General features: G+C 39.1%; 1 protein-coding gene and 1 pseudogene across 3 annotated transcripts in view; both read right to left on the reverse strand.

Moving 5' to 3' along the window:
- Positions 1–280: 280 nt before the first annotated feature.
- LOC117094865 lies at positions 281–794 on the reverse strand (annotated as a pseudogene).
- Positions 795–2,528: 1,734 nt separating this feature from the next.
- Positions 2,529–18,704, reverse strand: part of DCAF17 (DDB1 and CUL4 associated factor 17) — a 56,707-nt gene continuing 40,531 nt past the window's right edge. Inside the window, exons 11-15 of one of the 3 annotated variants that reach the window (XM_033231149.1) lie at positions 16,552–16,642; positions 15,436–15,519; positions 13,345–13,500; positions 12,476–12,568; positions 2,529–2,936 (exon numbers count right to left, since the gene is read on the reverse strand). In XM_033231149.1, coding sequence (XP_033087040.1) covers positions 2,772–2,936; positions 12,476–12,568; positions 13,345–13,500; positions 15,436–15,519; positions 16,552–16,642 — 589 coding nt within the window. In that variant the 3' untranslated portion in view covers positions 2,529–2,771. Of the gene's footprint in view, positions 2,937–11,002; positions 12,569–13,344; positions 13,501–15,435; positions 15,520–16,551; positions 16,643–18,704 lie in introns of those variants that run through there. The other 2 variants (XM_033231150.1, XM_033231151.1) reach the window with 2 other exon arrangements.

An 18,704-nucleotide genomic window follows, 5' to 3' on the forward strand; every position in this document is an offset into this window, starting at 1 on the left:
TGATCCTTTCTCAAAGTGCTGAGATTACAGGTATAAGCCACTGTGCCTGGCCTACAATAGCATTACTGATAATAGCTAAAATATGAAAATTATCCAATATCCATCAACAGATGGATGGATGTGATACACACAAAATGTGATAGATTCATAAAGTAGAATATCATTTGGACAGAAAAAAATGAAATTCTGATACGTGCTACAGCATGGATGACATTTTGAAAACATTATGCTAAGTGACAGAAGCCAGACACAACAGGTCACATTTTGTGTGATTTCATTTATGTGAAATATCAAGAATAGGCAAATCCATGGAGACAGAAAGTAGATTAGTGGTTGCCAGAAGTTGTGGGGAGAGGGGCATGAGAGTGACTGCTAACGTGTACAAGGTTTCTTTTGGGGCTATAAAATGTTCTGGAATTATATAGTGATGATGGTTGCACACCTTTGTGAATATACTAAAAATCACTGAATTCTACACTTTTTAAAAAAATTAGCAATATTTATTCTGAAAAGTAATTGTATGTTTCAAGTAACAGATATTACCTTCCAATATAATCTCTAGGCATACTTTGTAGTTCTGAACCATGTTTTAGAAAAACATTTCCAGCAGTCTGTGCAGAATTTATTTATATTCCATCACTGGCAGTAATTGCACTTGTTGCAGCAGGAACTTTAAATTATTCTGCTGCAATCTTTAAGACTGCTGTGAAAGTTGTACTTTCAGAAACACTGAGTACTTTGTACAGCAGCTGCAGGTCGGACGTCAGAGGGATCTTAAAGGAAACCTTTTACATGGTGAAGCTGGTAGGAACAGAGAACCTGTGCCAACTCCAAGTAGCCCCACTTCCTCCATGAATTGTACACTTTGAAAGGGTGAATTTTATGGTATAGGAATCAGAGCTCAATAAAGGTATTATATTATAAAAAAGCAGTAAGGCAGAGTCTCGCTCTGTCGCTCAGGCTGGAGTGCAGTGGCCCAATCTGGGCTCACTGCAACCTCTGCCTCCCAGGTTCAAGCGATTCTCTTGCCTCAGTCTCCTAAGTAGCTGGGACTATAGGCACCTGCCACCACACCCACCTAATTTTTGTAACTTTTTAGTAGAGACAGGGGTTTCACCATATTGGCCAGGCTGGTCTTAACTCCTAACCTTGTGATCCGCCCGCCTCGGCCTCTCAAAGTGCTGGGATTACAGGCGTGAGCCACCGCGCCCCACCTTTGAAAATTTTTTTTTGAGATAGAATCTCGATCTGTTGCCCAGGCTGGAGTGCAGTGGTGCGATCTTGGCTCACTGCCTCCTAGGTTCAAGCGATTCTCCTGCCTTAGCCTTCTGAGTCGCTGGGACTACAGGCGTGCCACCACGCCTGGCTAATTTTTGTATTTTTAGTGAGACAGGGTTTCACCATATTGGCCAGGCTGGTCTTAAACTCCTGACCTTGTGATCTGCTTGCCTCAGCAGAATTTTTTTTTTTTTTTTAGAAGGATACTTTATTTTTTAGGAAAAGTGCCATAATTATCTTAAATGTGAAAAACCACATCCAATAAACTGATATAAGTTTCTGGAACAAGGCAGTATCTTGTCACGTGTTCACAGTGAAACCCATTTTAATGCAGGTCCAGCGCCAACTGCAGTCCTGTCCAATCCCCCGTAGGTACAAGGGCCTGGCTCCTCTTCCTGTGTACTGCCGGACTTCCTCATCTCATTGGGTCCAGCCTAAAGCAGATGTCCATTGTTTTCCTCGCATGTTGTGATTGTGGCTTAGAGGTAGGCACAGTGCCGCTCCAGCAGCAAGGGGTTAGCGTTATTTAAGAACAGCAGCTCTTTTTTCCCTTCTTCTGTATGAGCTTTCTCAGGTTGAAGCCAATTGTTTTCCAAATAATACTGAATACAACTTTTGAATTCCTTTGGCTTATAGATGGAAACCAGGATGGGAATAAAGGGATCCAAGGCATCAAATCCATCCTTTCCCAGCAACTCCTGGAGCAGATACACTTTCCCGGGCTTAAAGAGAGACCCAGTATGGCTCAAAGTCAACACAATGGCACCTCCATGACAGTCGTTTTTCATCATTTTCCTCAGCTTGTGAAACAAGTGCTAATTCCTCTGGGACAATCGGGCATTTATCTTCTCTTTTCAGAGCGGTCCTTCCCCAAAGAGCATTGATTCCATCCACGACCACCAGGAGGTGAAAAACATCCAAAGAACTTTGCCTCTTGAGCTCTTTCAGCACAATTCCAGCTGCATCTGTGTGTTCCTCACCCGTGTTATGCCCTATTGGGAGAGACAGTGGATTGCAGTGCTGCCAGAGGCCTTCTCTCATTCACATTACATATTCTGTGTCTTCTTTTTTTCTTTTTCTTTTTTTTTTTTTGAGACGAAGTTTCACTCTGTTGCCCAAGCTGGAGTACAGTGGCGTGATCTCGGCTCACTGCAACCTCCACCTCCCGAGTTCAAGAGATTCTCCTGTCTCAGCCTCCTGGGTAGCTGGGACTACAGGAACGTGCCACCATGCCCAGCTAATTTTTGTATTTTTAGTAGAGACGGGGTTTCACTGTGTTGGCCCAGCTGGTCTCAAACTCCTGACCTCGTGATCCTCCCACCTTGGCCTCCCAAAGTGTTGGGGTTGCAGGCGTGAGCCACTGCGCCTGGCCTCAAGAATTGTTATTCTTACAGTGGATCAGAACTCAAAGACATATATGAAGAAATCTGAGTCCAGGATCCTTTACCTCTTTTATCAGACAGCTTGCATTGATTCCAATCTTCTTGGTCTCACTATTCTCTTGTTCCAGCCACTGCTAGCAAGACTGTTCTGTGTGGACTCTGAACTTCCGGCTGGCAAGACCTGCCAAGCCAATAGTACTTCATGTATGTCATGTTGCTCTGAGTCCTCCTTGCTGCCTGTCCACTGATGTCAAGGTGAATTCTGCCTTGGGCAATCTGAAAATTCAGGAGAGATTATGTTCTGGGGTGAATCTTTGAGGAGTGGCAGATAAGAGCTGAGGAATCATAAATTCTTCCCAACCCATCTCACACATACTGTTTGGAGGTGTGGTTTATGTGGTTTCTCAGAGGTGTGACCATGACATTAAGCATTTCATTGCACTTATTGGTGGCCAGCTTGATGTCACATCCTCATATTGTGTTTCCTTCTGGATCTGCTTCACTCTGCTTACTCCCCATTTTTGCTCTCTGAGATTTCACTCTTTACCAAGGAGGTAGCATAAAAGCTTTTGCCTCAGGATCTCCTTTTGGGGGAACCTAAGCTAAGACATCTCTCAATCTTTTACAACTATTTTGAACACACGGCATTTGACAGCAATTTCTAGTGACCCAATTTTAGCGAGTCTTTCCAAAGTACTCAATCTTTTTAAAATAAAAAGCAAATTTTTAATCACATTTCATGGTTAAAGTCATAAATATATAATTATAATAACACACATAACTGGCAAAAAGAGGTTTAGAAATAAACACACTTGGCCCTTGCTAGGTATACAGCCCATGAGTATGCTGGAGAGAAGCTTGCAGATTCATTTTGTTTGGCTTGTGCAATATTTTAATATTCTAATTAAGGGCTGTCATTTAAAAATTTGAACATTTAACATAAATCAAGATTTCTACCACTAAAAAAATTGCAAGACTTGGCAACACTGGACTCGTATAAATGGACTCCAGACAGGTATGGGGAAGTCTAGGCCTGCTAAGGGATATTAAATCTAGGAAATTAGGGTCGGGCGCGGTGGCTCACACCTGTAATCCCAGCACTTTGGGAGACCGAGGTGGGCGGATCACAAGGTCAGGAGATCGAGACCATCCTGGCTAACATGGTGAAACCCCGTCTCTAGTAAAAATTAAAAAAATTAGCTGGGCATGGTGGCGGGCGCTTGTAGTCCCAGCTACTCAGGAGGCTGAGGCAGGAGAATGGTGTGAACCTGGGAGGTGGAGCTTGCAGTGAGCTAAGATCGTGCCACTGCAGTATAGCCTGCGTGACAGAGTGAGACTCCATCTGAAAAAAACAAACAAGAAAAAACTAGGAAATTAGACTTCATCTTATGTAGTCTCACAGTAAAAACTGAGGCATGTGCTGAGATTGCTTTGTACTAGTTGTACCTGGTGAACAGGTGGCACTTAAGAAACCAGGAAAGTATAAAATTCCCTGTAACAGAGCAAAATTGAGTAGCTCATGCCTGGCTGAACATCACTCTGCATTAACGGGTAACATCGTCAGCTATATAACCTTGTGAGAATTTGTAAACCCTGTGCCTCCAGCATGCTGTGTTGTTCCGTCATTTTTGGGATCATCTCTGTACATTTCATATACTTTTCTATTACAGAAATGTTTCCCATAGTGTTTTTGTATTACTTTATATCACTTTCCTGTTTGACAATACAAATTGGTGTCAGAAATGAGACTAATACAAAGACCCCAGACCTTAAAGACTAGGTTAATTTGAGGGAGACGTAGATGCACTGAAGGAGAAAATATGATCCTGGAATACCAGGGCAGCAATAGGACCACCCTTGGCAGAGGAGACTGTAAATGGTTTGTAGATAAAAATGGAAAATTGTTTCAATGGACTATGTCCATTACCCCCTTGACTGATTATGCGAAGTCTGGCATACCAGATTGAAAAGAAATAATAATCTGTAAATGGACAGATTTACGATTTCCTGGTTACTTTTATTAGCTCTAGCTAGGGTGACCATATGTTCCCTTTTGCTCAGAATAGGCTTGGTTTGTGCCTGTTGTCCAGACACAATGATTATTGGTATCTCCTTTCACTTTCAAAAGTGTCTGGGTTTGGACAATAAATTCTATGATCACTCCAGAGGGGCAGAGGCACTCAAGACTTTCTACAGAAATTGAAACAGGAAACTACTGGATCATGAGTCCAGCTGGTAGGGCACACCAAGACAAACTCTGGGAATGGGACATTTGGGATGTTCTATTAGGTGTGGCAATGAGGCCGAAGGACCTCTTCAAGTCTACATTGGATTCAGCACATCTTCAAGCAGATGTTGTGTAATAGCTGAGGTTTTAGATGAGGTAGGGATTGGGAATTCCTTTAATTCCCACTGGTTTTGCTCTTTAAAGAGAGGGAGACAGATTAGAGACAGGAAAATTAAGTGTTATAATGGCTTTTAAAATGCAATTCTTTTAACATGCTTTAACTAGTCTTGTTGCTTTAACTAGTCTTGTAACAGGTAAAACTTGAAAAGCTGTGCCTTTGGAGCTTGTGTTTTTCAAAAACACAAGTGGTGTTTAGAATAGGATTCGAAAATGGCTGTATGCTTGAGCACATATCCTTTAAAGAGAAAATAAAAAATACTTGAGCCATAAAACATTTATTGTTACAGAGTGTTTGCTCGTAAATGCTATACAGCAAAAAAAATTTGCTAAATTATTGGCAAGTAATTCTCTTTTGAAAATTTCACTTAAGAGGTCAATTTATAGATGCATATTATCTGGGCAGGTAGAGTGTCCTGAGTATGAATTTCACTTTCACTGACTGTTATCTTTATGAATTTTGTTAACTAGAAGTTTCATCACTTCCATGGTGATCCATGGTTTCAAAGTACATTGAACTAAAATAGGTTCAAGGCATTAACTAGGTCAGAGCAGGTATTAACTAACTTTAGACATAATTTATTAGATATGAAGTACTTTTGATACAATTTTATTCAGTATATGATCCTTCTGAACTGAGATAAGATTGGGAGAGGCTGGCAACACGCCCAGAGCTTCTTCAAGGTTTTAAGTCCTGGGAAGAAGATAATTTGAGTCTGTTAATATTTGTGCTTTTGGCCAGGTGTGGTGGCTCACGCCTGTAATCTCAGCACTTTGGGAGACCAAGGTGGGAGAACTGCTTGAGCCCAGGAGTCTGAGAACAGCCTCGAAAACATAACATAGTAAGATTTTCTCTCTCTCTCTCTCCATATATATATATATTTAAGGGCAGAAGATTTTGGTTGGGCACCTGTAATCCCAGCACTTTGGGCGGCCAAGGTGGGTGGATCACTTGAGGTCAGGAGTTTGAGACCAGCTTGGCCAACATGGTGAAACCCCATCTCTACTAGAAATAGAAAAATTAGCTGGGCATGATGGCGCACACTGTCGTCCCAGCTACTTGGGAGGCTGAGGCATGAGAATCTCTTGTATCCGGGAGGCAGAGGCTGGAATGAGCTGAGATTGCGCCACTGCACTCCAGCCTGGGCGACACAGCGAGACTGTCTCAAAAAAAGAACTGCAGTTTACTGCACGTCAATTATACCTCAATAAGTCTATAAAGAAAATTTAAAGAGCTCTAATAATTCTAAGTAATAATTTGATTTTATTTGTTGACATCTTTTTACTGGATTTACCACCTTTGCAAAGTTGGTTATTCTAATTCTGAGAAAAAAAAGTGTAGCCAAAATTCTTTATGAAACTCAAATTCAATGTTGTCTCTAATCAGGAATAACACTTGTATCCATGAAAACAAAGAGTTGAAGAAGAGTATCAGACAAATCTTACAGGCTTTTGCTGATCTCAATCCTCCCTTTCCTTGCTATTGTCTGTTAACCTCAGTGGGTTCTATCTGAGAGTCTAGTGTTCAGAGCATGGTGTTTTTTAATGTGCCCATATAGGAGGCTGAGACTCCCCCTTCTTCCCACCTTTACCCTTATATAGGACTCAGGTTATAATGAGGAAAGGAACTGAACCTGCAAACTTTGGCACAAATTCTAAGACACTTGAATAGAGAGTCAAAAAGAGTATAAATAAATAAATACTTCTGAAATTTTGTGCACCTCTAAAATTTGAATATACTAATTTGCTATCACAACATATCCAGCCTAGAATACTACAGTTAGTGAGAAAAGGATATAGCTTGTTTAATATGCTGTCATATTAGAGAAAAAAAAATCAACTGATTTCACCTGTTATCATGTCCGTAACATGAACTCATAACTTTTAAAGAAAAAAGTCACCTTTCTGCTTGTATTACAATGATTGCTGTGACCTCTTTTCTTCTCCAGTGCCATTTTGTCCAGCTCCAGTAGTCATGTGAAACGGTGGAACACACGCCCTTAGAGCCCAGGTTGTTCCCAACTATACTCTCCATTAAAGGAATCAGGGTTCTTTGATGAGCAATGTATCCCATGTTTGAGAAAGAATAATTCAAGCTGAGTTTTAGGGTATCTTAACTATTATCACAAAGAATGTTTTCAGCAGTTCCTGGGGAAGGAAGGAGGTCAAGTTGACAAGAGGGTTGCTAACCACAAGTAGAAACAATCTGAGTTATCAACTAGAAATGATTACACACCCAGCATAAATACTAAGATAAAGAAGACTAACAACCACAAATGTTGGAGAATGTGTGGAGCAAGTGGAAGTCTCCTACACTGTTGCAGGCATGTAAAATCGTACAATCCTTTGGGGAAAAGGCCTGGCAGTTTCTTATTAAACTAAATATACACCTACCCAAGGACTCGAAAATTCCATCCCCAGATATTTACCCAAGAGAAATAAAGACATGTGTTCACAAAAGAATTGTCTAAGAATGTTCATAGCAGCTTTATTCATAACAGTAAAAAGCAAGCAGAAAGAGCCCAGTGTCCATCAACGGAAAGATAAACAAACTGTGTGACATATTCATACAAAAGAATACTCAGCAATAAAAAGAAATGAACCACTGACACATGCAACAACACAAATAAATCTCAGAAACACTATGCTAAGTCAAAGAAGAATTACATTTTGTATAATTTCACTTATATGAAGTTTTAGAACAGATAAATTTAACCTTTGATATAAAAGAATGAGAACAGTAGTTATACCTGAGGGGTGGGGAGAGGATAGACTGGGAGAGGGATTTAGGAAACTTTCTGAAGATGATTGCAATGTTCTAAATTTTGGAAAGGGTTTGGGTTACACAGGTGTATATGTCTGCAAGAACTCAGTAAATTTATACTTAAGATTTGTACATTTTATTTTTATTCTTTTTTTTTTTGAGACGGAGTCTCGCTCTGTCGCCCAGGCTGGAGTGCAGTGGCCGGATCTCAGCTCACTGCAAGCTCCGCCTCCCGGGTTTACGGCATTCTCCTGCCTCAGCCTCCTGAGTAGCTGGGACTACAGGCGCCCGCCACCACGCCCGGCTAGTTTTTGTATTTTTTTTAGTAGAGACGGGGTTTCACCGTGTTAGCCAGGATGGTCTCGATCTCCTGACCTCGTGATCCACCCATCTCGGCCTCCCAAAGTGCTGGGATTACAGGCTTGAGCCACCGCGCCCGGCAAGATTTGTACATTTTATTGCAGGTAAATCTTAAATAAAAAATTAAAAACTAAATAAATACTAAACTCTAGTTAATAATATGCAGCTGAGGTACTAGGGGGACGTGTATCAGCAACTGCAATTTATTTTGAAATCCATCAAAAAGTATGCTGGATAGGAAAATAATAAAACAAGTAGAGTAAGATGTAGAATCCCTGTGGTCAGTATTTCAATATTTACTATAAAACTCTTTCTTTTTTTTTTTTTTTTTTTTTTTTGAGGCGGAGTCTCGCTCTGTCGCCCGGACTGGAGTGCAGTGGCCAGATCTCAGCTCACTGCAAGCTCCGCCTCCCGGGTTTACGCCATTCTCCTGCCTCAGCCTCCCGAGTAGCTGGGACTACAGGCGCCCGCCACCTCGCCCGGCTAGTTTTTTTTTTGTATTTTTAGTAGAGACGGGGTTTCACCGTGTTAGCCAGGATGGTCTCGATCTCCTGACCTCGTGATCCGCCCGTCTCGGCCTCCCAAAGTGCTGGGATTACAGGCTTGAACCACCGCGCCCGGCCAAAACTCTTTCAACTTTACTGTATGTTTGAAATGTTTCATAATAAAATGATGGGAAAAAGACCTCAGTAGGTCTTATCTTTCTATTGTATGTCCCTTGTTTGAAATAAATTATTCTTTCTGCAAGATACAGATTTGATAGCAACATAGGGACCAGAAATCAGCTCCCTGGGATTCTAAAAGATGGATGATACATGTGAATATGGTAAGAAGAAGAAGAAAATATAAAAATTATTAATAAGGAAGCCAAATAATATGAAGACTAACTACTAATACTTATTTTATTATCACCACAAAGGGAAAGGGAAAGTACCTTTTAATGACTGCTAACCACTGAATGAAGAACTACATTTTCTGTCAATTTATGTGTGACTTGTATCTTACCCAAATTTGTTCAAAATTTAGACATTGAATCATCAGTAAAAAACAATTATTAAGCATTTTCCTATATACCCAGTATTATAGTTGTTGGTATGCTATATATGGGATAAAATAACATGCATTGCCTTTTGAGAGCTTTGCAGGAAATTTGGCACAAGTTTATGCCGAACAAATCTGGTTCTGTTTCCCACTTCTGCACTTACTAGTTGTGGGACCCTGGGCCAATTAACTTCTGTAAGCCTCACTTTCCTCATTTGCACAAAGGGGAAAGACAATGGCAGTTCATACTTCATGTGGTTATTTTGAATATTAAATGAGACAACCTATTTTACTTATACTGTATCACAGTGACTACTAGATAGAAAGTACTCAATAAATGTATTATTAAAACAAAAGAATTGTAAGACACAAAACTTTCAATTGGTGGAAGAATGTGTAGTGCCTTAATTTGTCTAAACAGAGCAATATCTCCTCACTAGGGAGCACAAATAGTAAACAGGATAGGATTTGTTTTGTTTTCTCCCAGAGTTGTGATAAATATTGTAAAAAATTAAGGAACAATAAGCTTCCCGCATCGATGCTCTGAGAATACAGAAACTTAGATCCAGGAGTGCAATGCACAATGTACCTCTTTTCAGCTTAACGTCTGCACCTGATAGAAGCTACCCTGCTTCACCTGGGCTTGCATTAAACACTCAGAATTGTTACCCATAACGTTTTGTACCTGTCACTAGTACCTGTTAAGTAGGTGGGCACGTAGCTAGAGTCTTGAATGAAAATAGTCAGGTAAAGAGGGGGTTTATGAAGGGCAGGAAGACATTAATGTCTGGCAGGTGGCAGAATGAGCAGCTGTGTGACACTCTGGCGAGCTGGGAAGCATGCTTCATTGTCTCTCGCTATGTGTGGTATCCAAATTCCCCACAGTCTTTGCTATCTTCTGTATCTTTTGGCATATTTTTACCACCTATCTTGTTAACAATCATGCAGCCTATATTCCCACATATTGTTGCAACTGGCTGAAACTAAGCAGTAGCAGCTGCTCCTTTTAGTTGGGGCATAGCTCTCCTGTTACACTGCCCACAACTCCTTACTGTCTTTCACACGAGGCACATTTCCTGCCTGGCCTGAATGGCCTCTGGACCCTGGTCTAGTTAGATTTAGGCAGTGGTGACATGTTGGGGGTTTCTTAGTGGTAAGTTATATCTAGGTGAGAAGTATTCTACCCTCTACCCCCAGCAAAAAAGCAGCCAGGGGTCTCAGGTATTTCTCAAATGCCTTTCAGAGTAGATGAGTTCCTTACTATGATTTCATAAAAGGAAGGTGATGACTTAAAGGAGAAGGAGAAACTCAATAATCGCCTAAAAAAAAAAAACATCTCTGGCCGGGCACGGTGGCTCAAGCCTGTAATCCCAGCACTTTGGGAGGCCGAGACGGGCGGATCACGAGGTCAGGAGATTGAGACCATCCTGGCTAACACGGTGAAACCCCGTCTTTACTAAAAAATACAAAAACAAAAACTAGCCGGGCGAGGTGGCGGGTGCCTGTAGTCCCAGCTACTCGGGAGGCTGAGGCAGGAGAATGGCGTAAACCCGGGAAGCGGAGCTTGCAGTGAGCTGAGACCAAGCCACTGCACTCCAGCCCGGGCAACAGAGCAAGACTCCATCTCAAAAAAAAAAAAAAAAAAAAAATCCCTGACATGATTGAAGTCTTAAGACGTCCTATTCTGAAACACTCTTGGAAATGGAGGATGAACATTCTACTTTTACACAGCCTTGCATCTGCTTTGAAACTCACACAACATTGGTTCCTTTCTTTAGTACTTTTCCTGTCCTCTTACTGGTCTTGTTTTTCAAGATGTAAGTTTACTGAGTGGGACTATTTAGATATAGCTAGTGTCTAATTGAAAGTTTGGGGTAATGTCTAGCACCAGGGCAAAACTGGGAAGAATTCACATCATTCTTAACATGGCATCAAGCCAAAACTGAAGAAAAAAATGGAAAGATTTTAATGTAAATCATCCAAGCTAAAATTCCATATTTTAACCTTAAACTTGAATCAGCAATGATTGTTGCTGCTGTAATAAATTCCTTATTACTAGTTATTCTTTTGAGGTTAAATGAGATAAATATGCAGAACATGCGAAATGGAAGCAACTGAATTTCTCAAACAGGAAGCACAAAGAAACATTTTCTCCCTTTAATTGGGTTGCCTTTAACTTTTTAAAGAATGATTATTAAAGTTCAAGGATCATATTTAGATCTTTCCTAACAAAGAAGAAATAATGCTTGTTTCATAAGTAAGCCAAAAATTTTCTCTGGTTAATCAGGCAACCCCCAAGCTAGTAAGAACTCCTCCTGGGACCTTATCTACTCTTCTACAGGAAACAGAACTAGTGCAGGCAAGGGTACCTTTATCTTACTGCGTAAGTATGAAAATATTGCCTAAACAAGATCAGAAAACTCACTAAATGAATAGAATGGTGAGATGAGAACATCCTTAGATACATTAAAAGCTAAACAGGATGCATATCAGAAAAAAATTTCACTTAAGGTTTGCTTGGAATCTTTTACATTAGTCTATATAGAAACACAACTATTCAATGTGAACATCAAGCCAGGAGAACAAAACCAAGGAAGAAAAGATAATTTGGGAACTAGAACCAATTCCTGATACTACATATACAAATACAAAACACATATAAATACATGTATAAGATTTTAAAAAACTGTGATGACACATTTTGGGCTCAAAATAATGTTCTCACATAACACATCACATTTCTCATCCTTAAGCAAAGTTTGGTATAGAGGATATGTGGTTTCTTTCTGCATGTTTACTTTTGTCTCTCCCTGTCTTTCCTAGCCTTAACAAACAAAATTCCAAACCATCCTTTAAGAACCCATCAATGACCCATCCCATCAATGACTTACTCCTCAACAATTGGAATTAACCTGTCCTTTTCTTTTCCCAGCATTTTATATTTGCATTACCACTTAGCTCAAAGCTGCAAAACACTAAACTCCTTGGAACAGTATTCTAAAAAACCTTTACAAAAAATGAAGTCCTCACCATCTTTTATAGGAAGAGTTTAAAAAAGAAGTCATAGTCATCTGAAGTCAACACAAGACTTTTTTGGAAAATATTGGAGAATGTGCCATGCAGATAATAAAATGGATTGGACACAGCTGCTGGGGTGTTTGGCTAAAAGTCTCTTAGGTTACAATTATCTCACTCTTTTTAACAGCTTCTGTTTATGGTTTCTTCTTCTTCTGCAGTGTTACATACCATCTGGTAAACATAGCAGCTGAAGACTCTGTTGGGTTTCTGCTCTATGTGTAGCACTAAGTCTCTGTCAAAGTAGACTTCATGGCTATATGTCTGTAACAAAAATACAATCATATGGATTCTCCTTTTCACACAGCCATATTCACTACTGTGTTACTAAAATGTCACAGTACCTATGCTAGGGATCTTCAAATATATATTTAGAAGAAAATAGTTGCTAGAAAGAGGTTTTTCATTATTTGTGGATATGCATATTATTAACAAAAAAAGGCATTCTACAAAATATAGAGAATAAAAAGAACTCTGGACTCGGGAGTCTAAATACCCAGATTCTATTTCCAACACTGCTACTATCTATCTTATTGTGTGATCATGTATGAATTGCCAAACTTCCCAGTTTCTCCACTTATCTGATAAAACAAGACCTGGATAAAATGGTGTCTATTGTTCCTTATAACTTTGACATTCTATAATAGTTGAAATATCAGACAAATGTATTCAAGAGTACCTGGGAATCCTACATGCTTAGATATGGTCTCTATTAAATAACTGTGTGGATTTATTACCATATTCTCTTATTTAAAAAAATTTTTCCAAATTTTTAATTGAAAGAAAATCAAAGACTAGGGTAAGGAAAGAGACAATAAGTCTCAGGAAAACACATGAAGTTTTATCTTTAAGGCCACTGGTGCCCAGGGGAGGAAGGCTTAAGAAGTACTCTTTTGTTCTGTATATAGGACAATAACCTCTTTCACATGGTCATTGGCATAGGTGAGTCTGGACTGACATGAACACAGTAACATCTGTTCTAATAAATGGCACCTATAAAGAAAAGGTTTACAACTTTGTGTTCCATGGACTCTACTTACCACATCCCATGACTCCACTAGTGGAATGCTTTTAAGTAAAGTTCCATATTCATTACAGTGGAAATCCAGGTGAGCTTTTCCTTCAGCGTCGATTTGAGTAACAGCTACCACAGAAAGCAAATCTAACTCATCTTCATAGTCCACAATTTTGAAAGTCTTTGGGATAGACAGATAAAATAGAGGGAAAGGGGCAAAATCCAGTTATTCAGGTAGGCTTATTTCTGCATTTATAGTTTAAGTATTCCATTACTCACAAAAATATGAGGGAAGAATGAATTAATGGGAAGAATAATAGGTAGAAATGTATCTACTTATATGCCTAGTAAAACATCAGCTCCAAGATTTTCAAGAGTTAAGCAGTATCCTACAGATTTGATAAACAAAACCAAGTCTATGCAGATCTCAAAGTATAACTGAAATTCTCTACCGTGACAGCAAATCAGAGCTTCTCTAAATTTAAAAGAGTATTCAACTGCTGCCTCTCACAAGTGTGTTTGCTGATTCCTGGACAGGACTAAACACATAAAGCTCAGTTCTGAAACCTGAAGACTGCTCACTGAGCTCTCAAAGTTCTCACACCAGAAAAACATAGTCATTTCTAGAAAGATGGATAACCCATCATACACTATTTATGACTTTTTACCACCTTTAAAAAAAATCCTTTTGGTTTTTTAAATAAAGCAAAAATGGCTGCTTATTCTTGAGGGAGAATATTAGGAAATGAAATCCAACCCACGGAACAGGACTGGGACAAAAGGGTTAGCTATGGTACAGAGAGAAAAATCCCAGAACTGTGTCTCAAAGAAGAAAACCCAAGATTTCAAAAACCTTGCAGGGAAAGCAGATCAGTGCCCAACCATCCAGGAATGGACCACAGGAAGGTACATCTTGGCTGAATGCCTGGCATCAACTTTAAAGACAGGCATAGCATGTTTCTCTCAATCACTATGCACTAATTCTTCACCTATGTTTGGTCAACTGCTCTCTAATACACTGACATTTTCTGCCTTTGCCACCTTAAGACATAAAAATTTATATGGATTTATTACTTTTGATTATTAAAATGTACTTCTATGTTATTTCCTTTTTGCCTTCACCTTACCATGGTCAGACTTCAAAGGGTGACTTCTTGCCTTGGTGTCAGTGATTTTATAGACTTTAGTCACATTTTCTTCAAACTTTTCCTTTACAGGCTAAAATATTTTGTTTTTTAATCTCATGATATAGAGCATCTCTCGCTTTGCTACTACCTCTCCCCCCGAATGAATTACGCAACCTTTTGGAAATTTTAGGACATCTTTCTGGAATATGGTTTTATATGCAGAGTATGTTGCTTTCTTCTTTGTTCTCAATAGGTGTGTATGGTCCAAAATAATAATTTTTTGCGTGTTTTTTGAGAACTGCTACATACTGGGCCACCTCCAACCTATTTTAAAAGAAGTTCAAAAACTGTCCTTAGAAGGCCACTCTAATGTTTCTAACTAAAAATGGTCATGCAAATAATATAGTTAGATAGTCTAAATGGATTTAGAATTTATGCAATGGTTTATATATTTAAGGCATGATCACTCAGTTGATTTCATAAATACATCCAATGCCTCTTTAAAGGAAGGGGATAAAAATGTATTAGCTCAGTGACACATAAAGCCAACTTGAAGATAAGAGCTGAACTGATTTATCACACTCTCACATCCTCTTCCTCTGACCTATGGACATTAACAAACAAATTCAAGTCTAGAAGTAAAAAATAAGGTAAAAACCATATAGTCATCAGGATATAACTCAAGAATTTTCCCTTAAGAGAGTTCCCTAGAAAATATACACATCAACAAAACAATAAGCTAATAGTGTTTTCAAATTATTTTGGTCCTATGAACTTTTCTGCAAATAAAACTTTAAGAATAATTACAATATGAAAAGAGAGGATGGTGGGGTTGCACTGGTTGAAATAGCATGCACAACCCCAACCAACTGGCCTGCCTGGAACCCCTCAACCCCAACCTCTACCCCAGGGTATGGGGAAATAGTAATATGAAATTCACAAGGCAAGGACACACTGGTTTGGTTTGTCATCTCTGGCCAAAGCAATACCTCTTGTTCTGGGTCATCATCCAGAAGGTTAAAACTTTTTTTTACCACCCGTCCAGAAGCTGTAACAGTGAGTACATTTTCATTCTATCATATGGAAAGAAATAAAGATATGACAAGTTATATTACATGCAGTCAAAAGTAAAATTGTATTAACAAATTTGGTAAAACTTACCAACCCTTCTCCCGCATCCACAAGTATTTCCTCAACTGAGAAAATTCTGAATCAGATTTCTGATCCTCTGTTTCATATTTTGAGACAAGGTCTCATTCTGTTGCCTAGGCTGGAGTGCAGTGGTGCGATTTTGCCTCACTGCAGTGGTACAATCTTGGCTCACTGCATCCTCTGCCTCCCAGACTCAAGCGATCCTCCCAGCTCAGCCTCCCAAGTAGCTGGGACTACAGGCATGTACCACTATGCCTGGTTAATTTTCTACTTTTTGTAGAGACAGGGTTACACCATGTCACCCAGGCTGGTCTCGAATGCCTGAACTCAAGCAATCTGTCTGACTTGGCCTTCCAAAGTGCTGGGATTACAGGTGTGAGCCACTATGCCCGGCTGAAAAATACTTTATTCAAGTTTTTAATGGCTAAAATGCCAGAATGGGCAAAAAAAAATTATTTAAAAGATTATAGATTAGCTGCCTCATTCACCTGACTTTTGCCTTAGTATACAGTACAGCAAATAAAAAGTGGATCTGTTTTAGAAACTTCCCTCCCCATAATTTTCTTTGTGGTCTTAATTTATACACTAAAAGAAAAGTACCATCTGGAGTTAAAGTATGGTATGTGATTTTTAAAGATTTATATATTACCCCAATTAAATTTGTTTGCACAATTGATTAGACCGAAAGGTTGATAATTCATCAATAAAAACTTAAAAGGAAACTCAGAAAAGAAACAGAAATAAGCAAAAGAGAAACTCAATATAGTCAACTTTCTTTAAATCTCAAATGTACATGGGGCTAAAACTGGCTACCCATGTAGACAAAATGAACAGACTTTTATAGGGCTGTGCTGTTGTTTTCCGCTACACTCAAAGGCAAATATATTAGCATATTATAGTCTTCTACAGAAAGACAATGATATACAAAGGATTTTAAAGTACTCTTGACTTACTTTATTGTTCTCCCTGTTGGCCAAAATGACAAAATCTTCAGAGATCTGATGCTGAAAACTATTATTTTCTATTTCAGTTAGCTTCAAAACTCTGAAAAGGGAAAAAGGATTCTGAGAACGTAAGACTTCAAAACACCATCAAAGTGCCAAAGTTTAAGTACTGAAATAAAACTCAACAAATAAAAATTATAGTAACAACACTGAGGTAGTTCTCTTGATTACTCTGCAGTACTAATAAGTGATCATTGAATGTCCATGAACTGCTTCAAATTCAGCGATTCTGTTAAACAGAAAAACGTGGGAACTGTGACAACAGGTGCCACTGAAGTAGGTAATGATCAGCTTGGTCAGGCCTAAGCTATTTTCCAAACTGGCTTAATAAAAGTTACTCTGAAGAACCTTATTTCTGCTATGCTGTAACAGTTCTCTAACATTTCAGCTCTAACAATTATAGCAGATATTTGCATTTTCATTTCTGAAGTAGGATGAGATATCTATGAGCAACACTTAGGGTTAACTATAAAGAAATTCAATTAGCAACGAAATCTATACCTAAATAGAAACTAAGAGTTTTCATGATAGAATAATATTTAAAAATGACAACTGAAAATACTCTTCTTTTTTTCTTACGATTGGTTACATTTAAAGATTTGGGTTTTTTGAGTGCAAATGGCCTCATGGATCAAGCCTATTTGCTTACCACCCACAGAAATCTGTTTACATCGTTAACAAGCTTCAAAAGCACAATGTTTTACAAGCTCAAAGTCTCAAATGCAGAAAAAAAGAACAGCAGAGAGAAGCAGCTATGTGTCCAGAGAGTGCTGGAGGCCTCAGAGTTCCTGAAGACCAAGAGATCAAATAATAATTTAAATTACTCACTTAGTGTTTTTAGAGGCAATATTTTTAAATGCTTATATTTTAAAACCTGGCAAAAGGCCATACACTCTTTGTGGGCCTTGTTTTCTTAAGTTCAAACTAATATGAGTGGTAACAAACATTAAAAGTAAGATGTGTAAAAATTAATAATCTTATTTCATTAAATCCTTTCATCTTTATTATATGAATAATAGATCCAGAGGGGTAGACTGATTACCATGAAGCATAAAAAATAAAGGCAGACACTTCCCTTTTTTATGTTTTTTTTTTTAGAGACAGGGTCTTACTCCATTACCCAGGCTGGAGTACAGTGCTACAATCACAGCTCACTGCAGCCTCGAACTCCTGGGCTCAGCTGATCCTCCTGTCCCAGCCTCCTGAGGTGCTAGGACCACAGGTGCCCACCATCATGCCTGGCTATTTTTTATTTAAATTTTTTGTAGAGACGAAGTCTCACTATGTTGCCCAGGCTGGTCTCAAACTCCTGGTTTCAGGGGATCCTCCTGCTTTGGCTTCCCAAAGTGCAGGATTATAGACCTAAACCACCATGCCCAGCCCCTTCTCTTCTTATTCAACAAATACTGAGCATCTACGCTGTGCCAAGGACTATGCTTAGTGCTGGGGTTATAGGTGTCAGCAAAACAGACTCCTTCCCTGTCATCATAGAGTTTATGATACCAAATAAGGTATTTAAGCAGAAGATCACAAAAATAATTTATTTAAGTTGCCCTAAGTACTACAAAGGAAGATGACACCATGGGTAAAATGAAAATATCATGGGCAAGCAAATCTGACAAGGGCCATCACGGAAGGTCTGTGGAAAAGTGACATTGAAGCTGGGCCATAAAATATGAATAGAAACCAGGCAGAAGTGTTGGTAGGGGAAACAGACTCCAAACAGAGGGAACATGCCCTCCATTTTCTGAAAAGATAGCATGACTAGAGTAAACTGAGTGGGAGGAGGGTCTTTCGGACCATGCTATCTATGTTGATTTTTATCCTAAGAGCAATGAAAAGCCATAAAAAGGTTAAAGCATTTGAATCCACTTGCATAGGTTTTTGTATTTCTTCATGTTCTTAAAAATCATGCTAGCTGCTGAGAAGAAAACTGACTTAGTGCAAGAGTGGATCCTGGAGCCCTGGAGTGGGCTATTATTGTAACCTAGGCTAGTGATGACAGTGACCTGACCAAGATGATGACAGTGGCCAAGGGCAGAAATAGGCAGATTTGATAAATATTTTGTAGCAAAATAAACTGGATTGAGAGGATATATGGT

This window comes from Trachypithecus francoisi, unplaced genomic scaffold (assembly GCF_009764315.1).
Source record: "Trachypithecus francoisi isolate TF-2019V2 unplaced genomic scaffold, Tfra_2.0 Lachesis_group13, whole genome shotgun sequence".
Lineage (NCBI taxonomy): Eukaryota > Metazoa > Chordata > Mammalia > Primates > Cercopithecidae > Trachypithecus > Trachypithecus francoisi.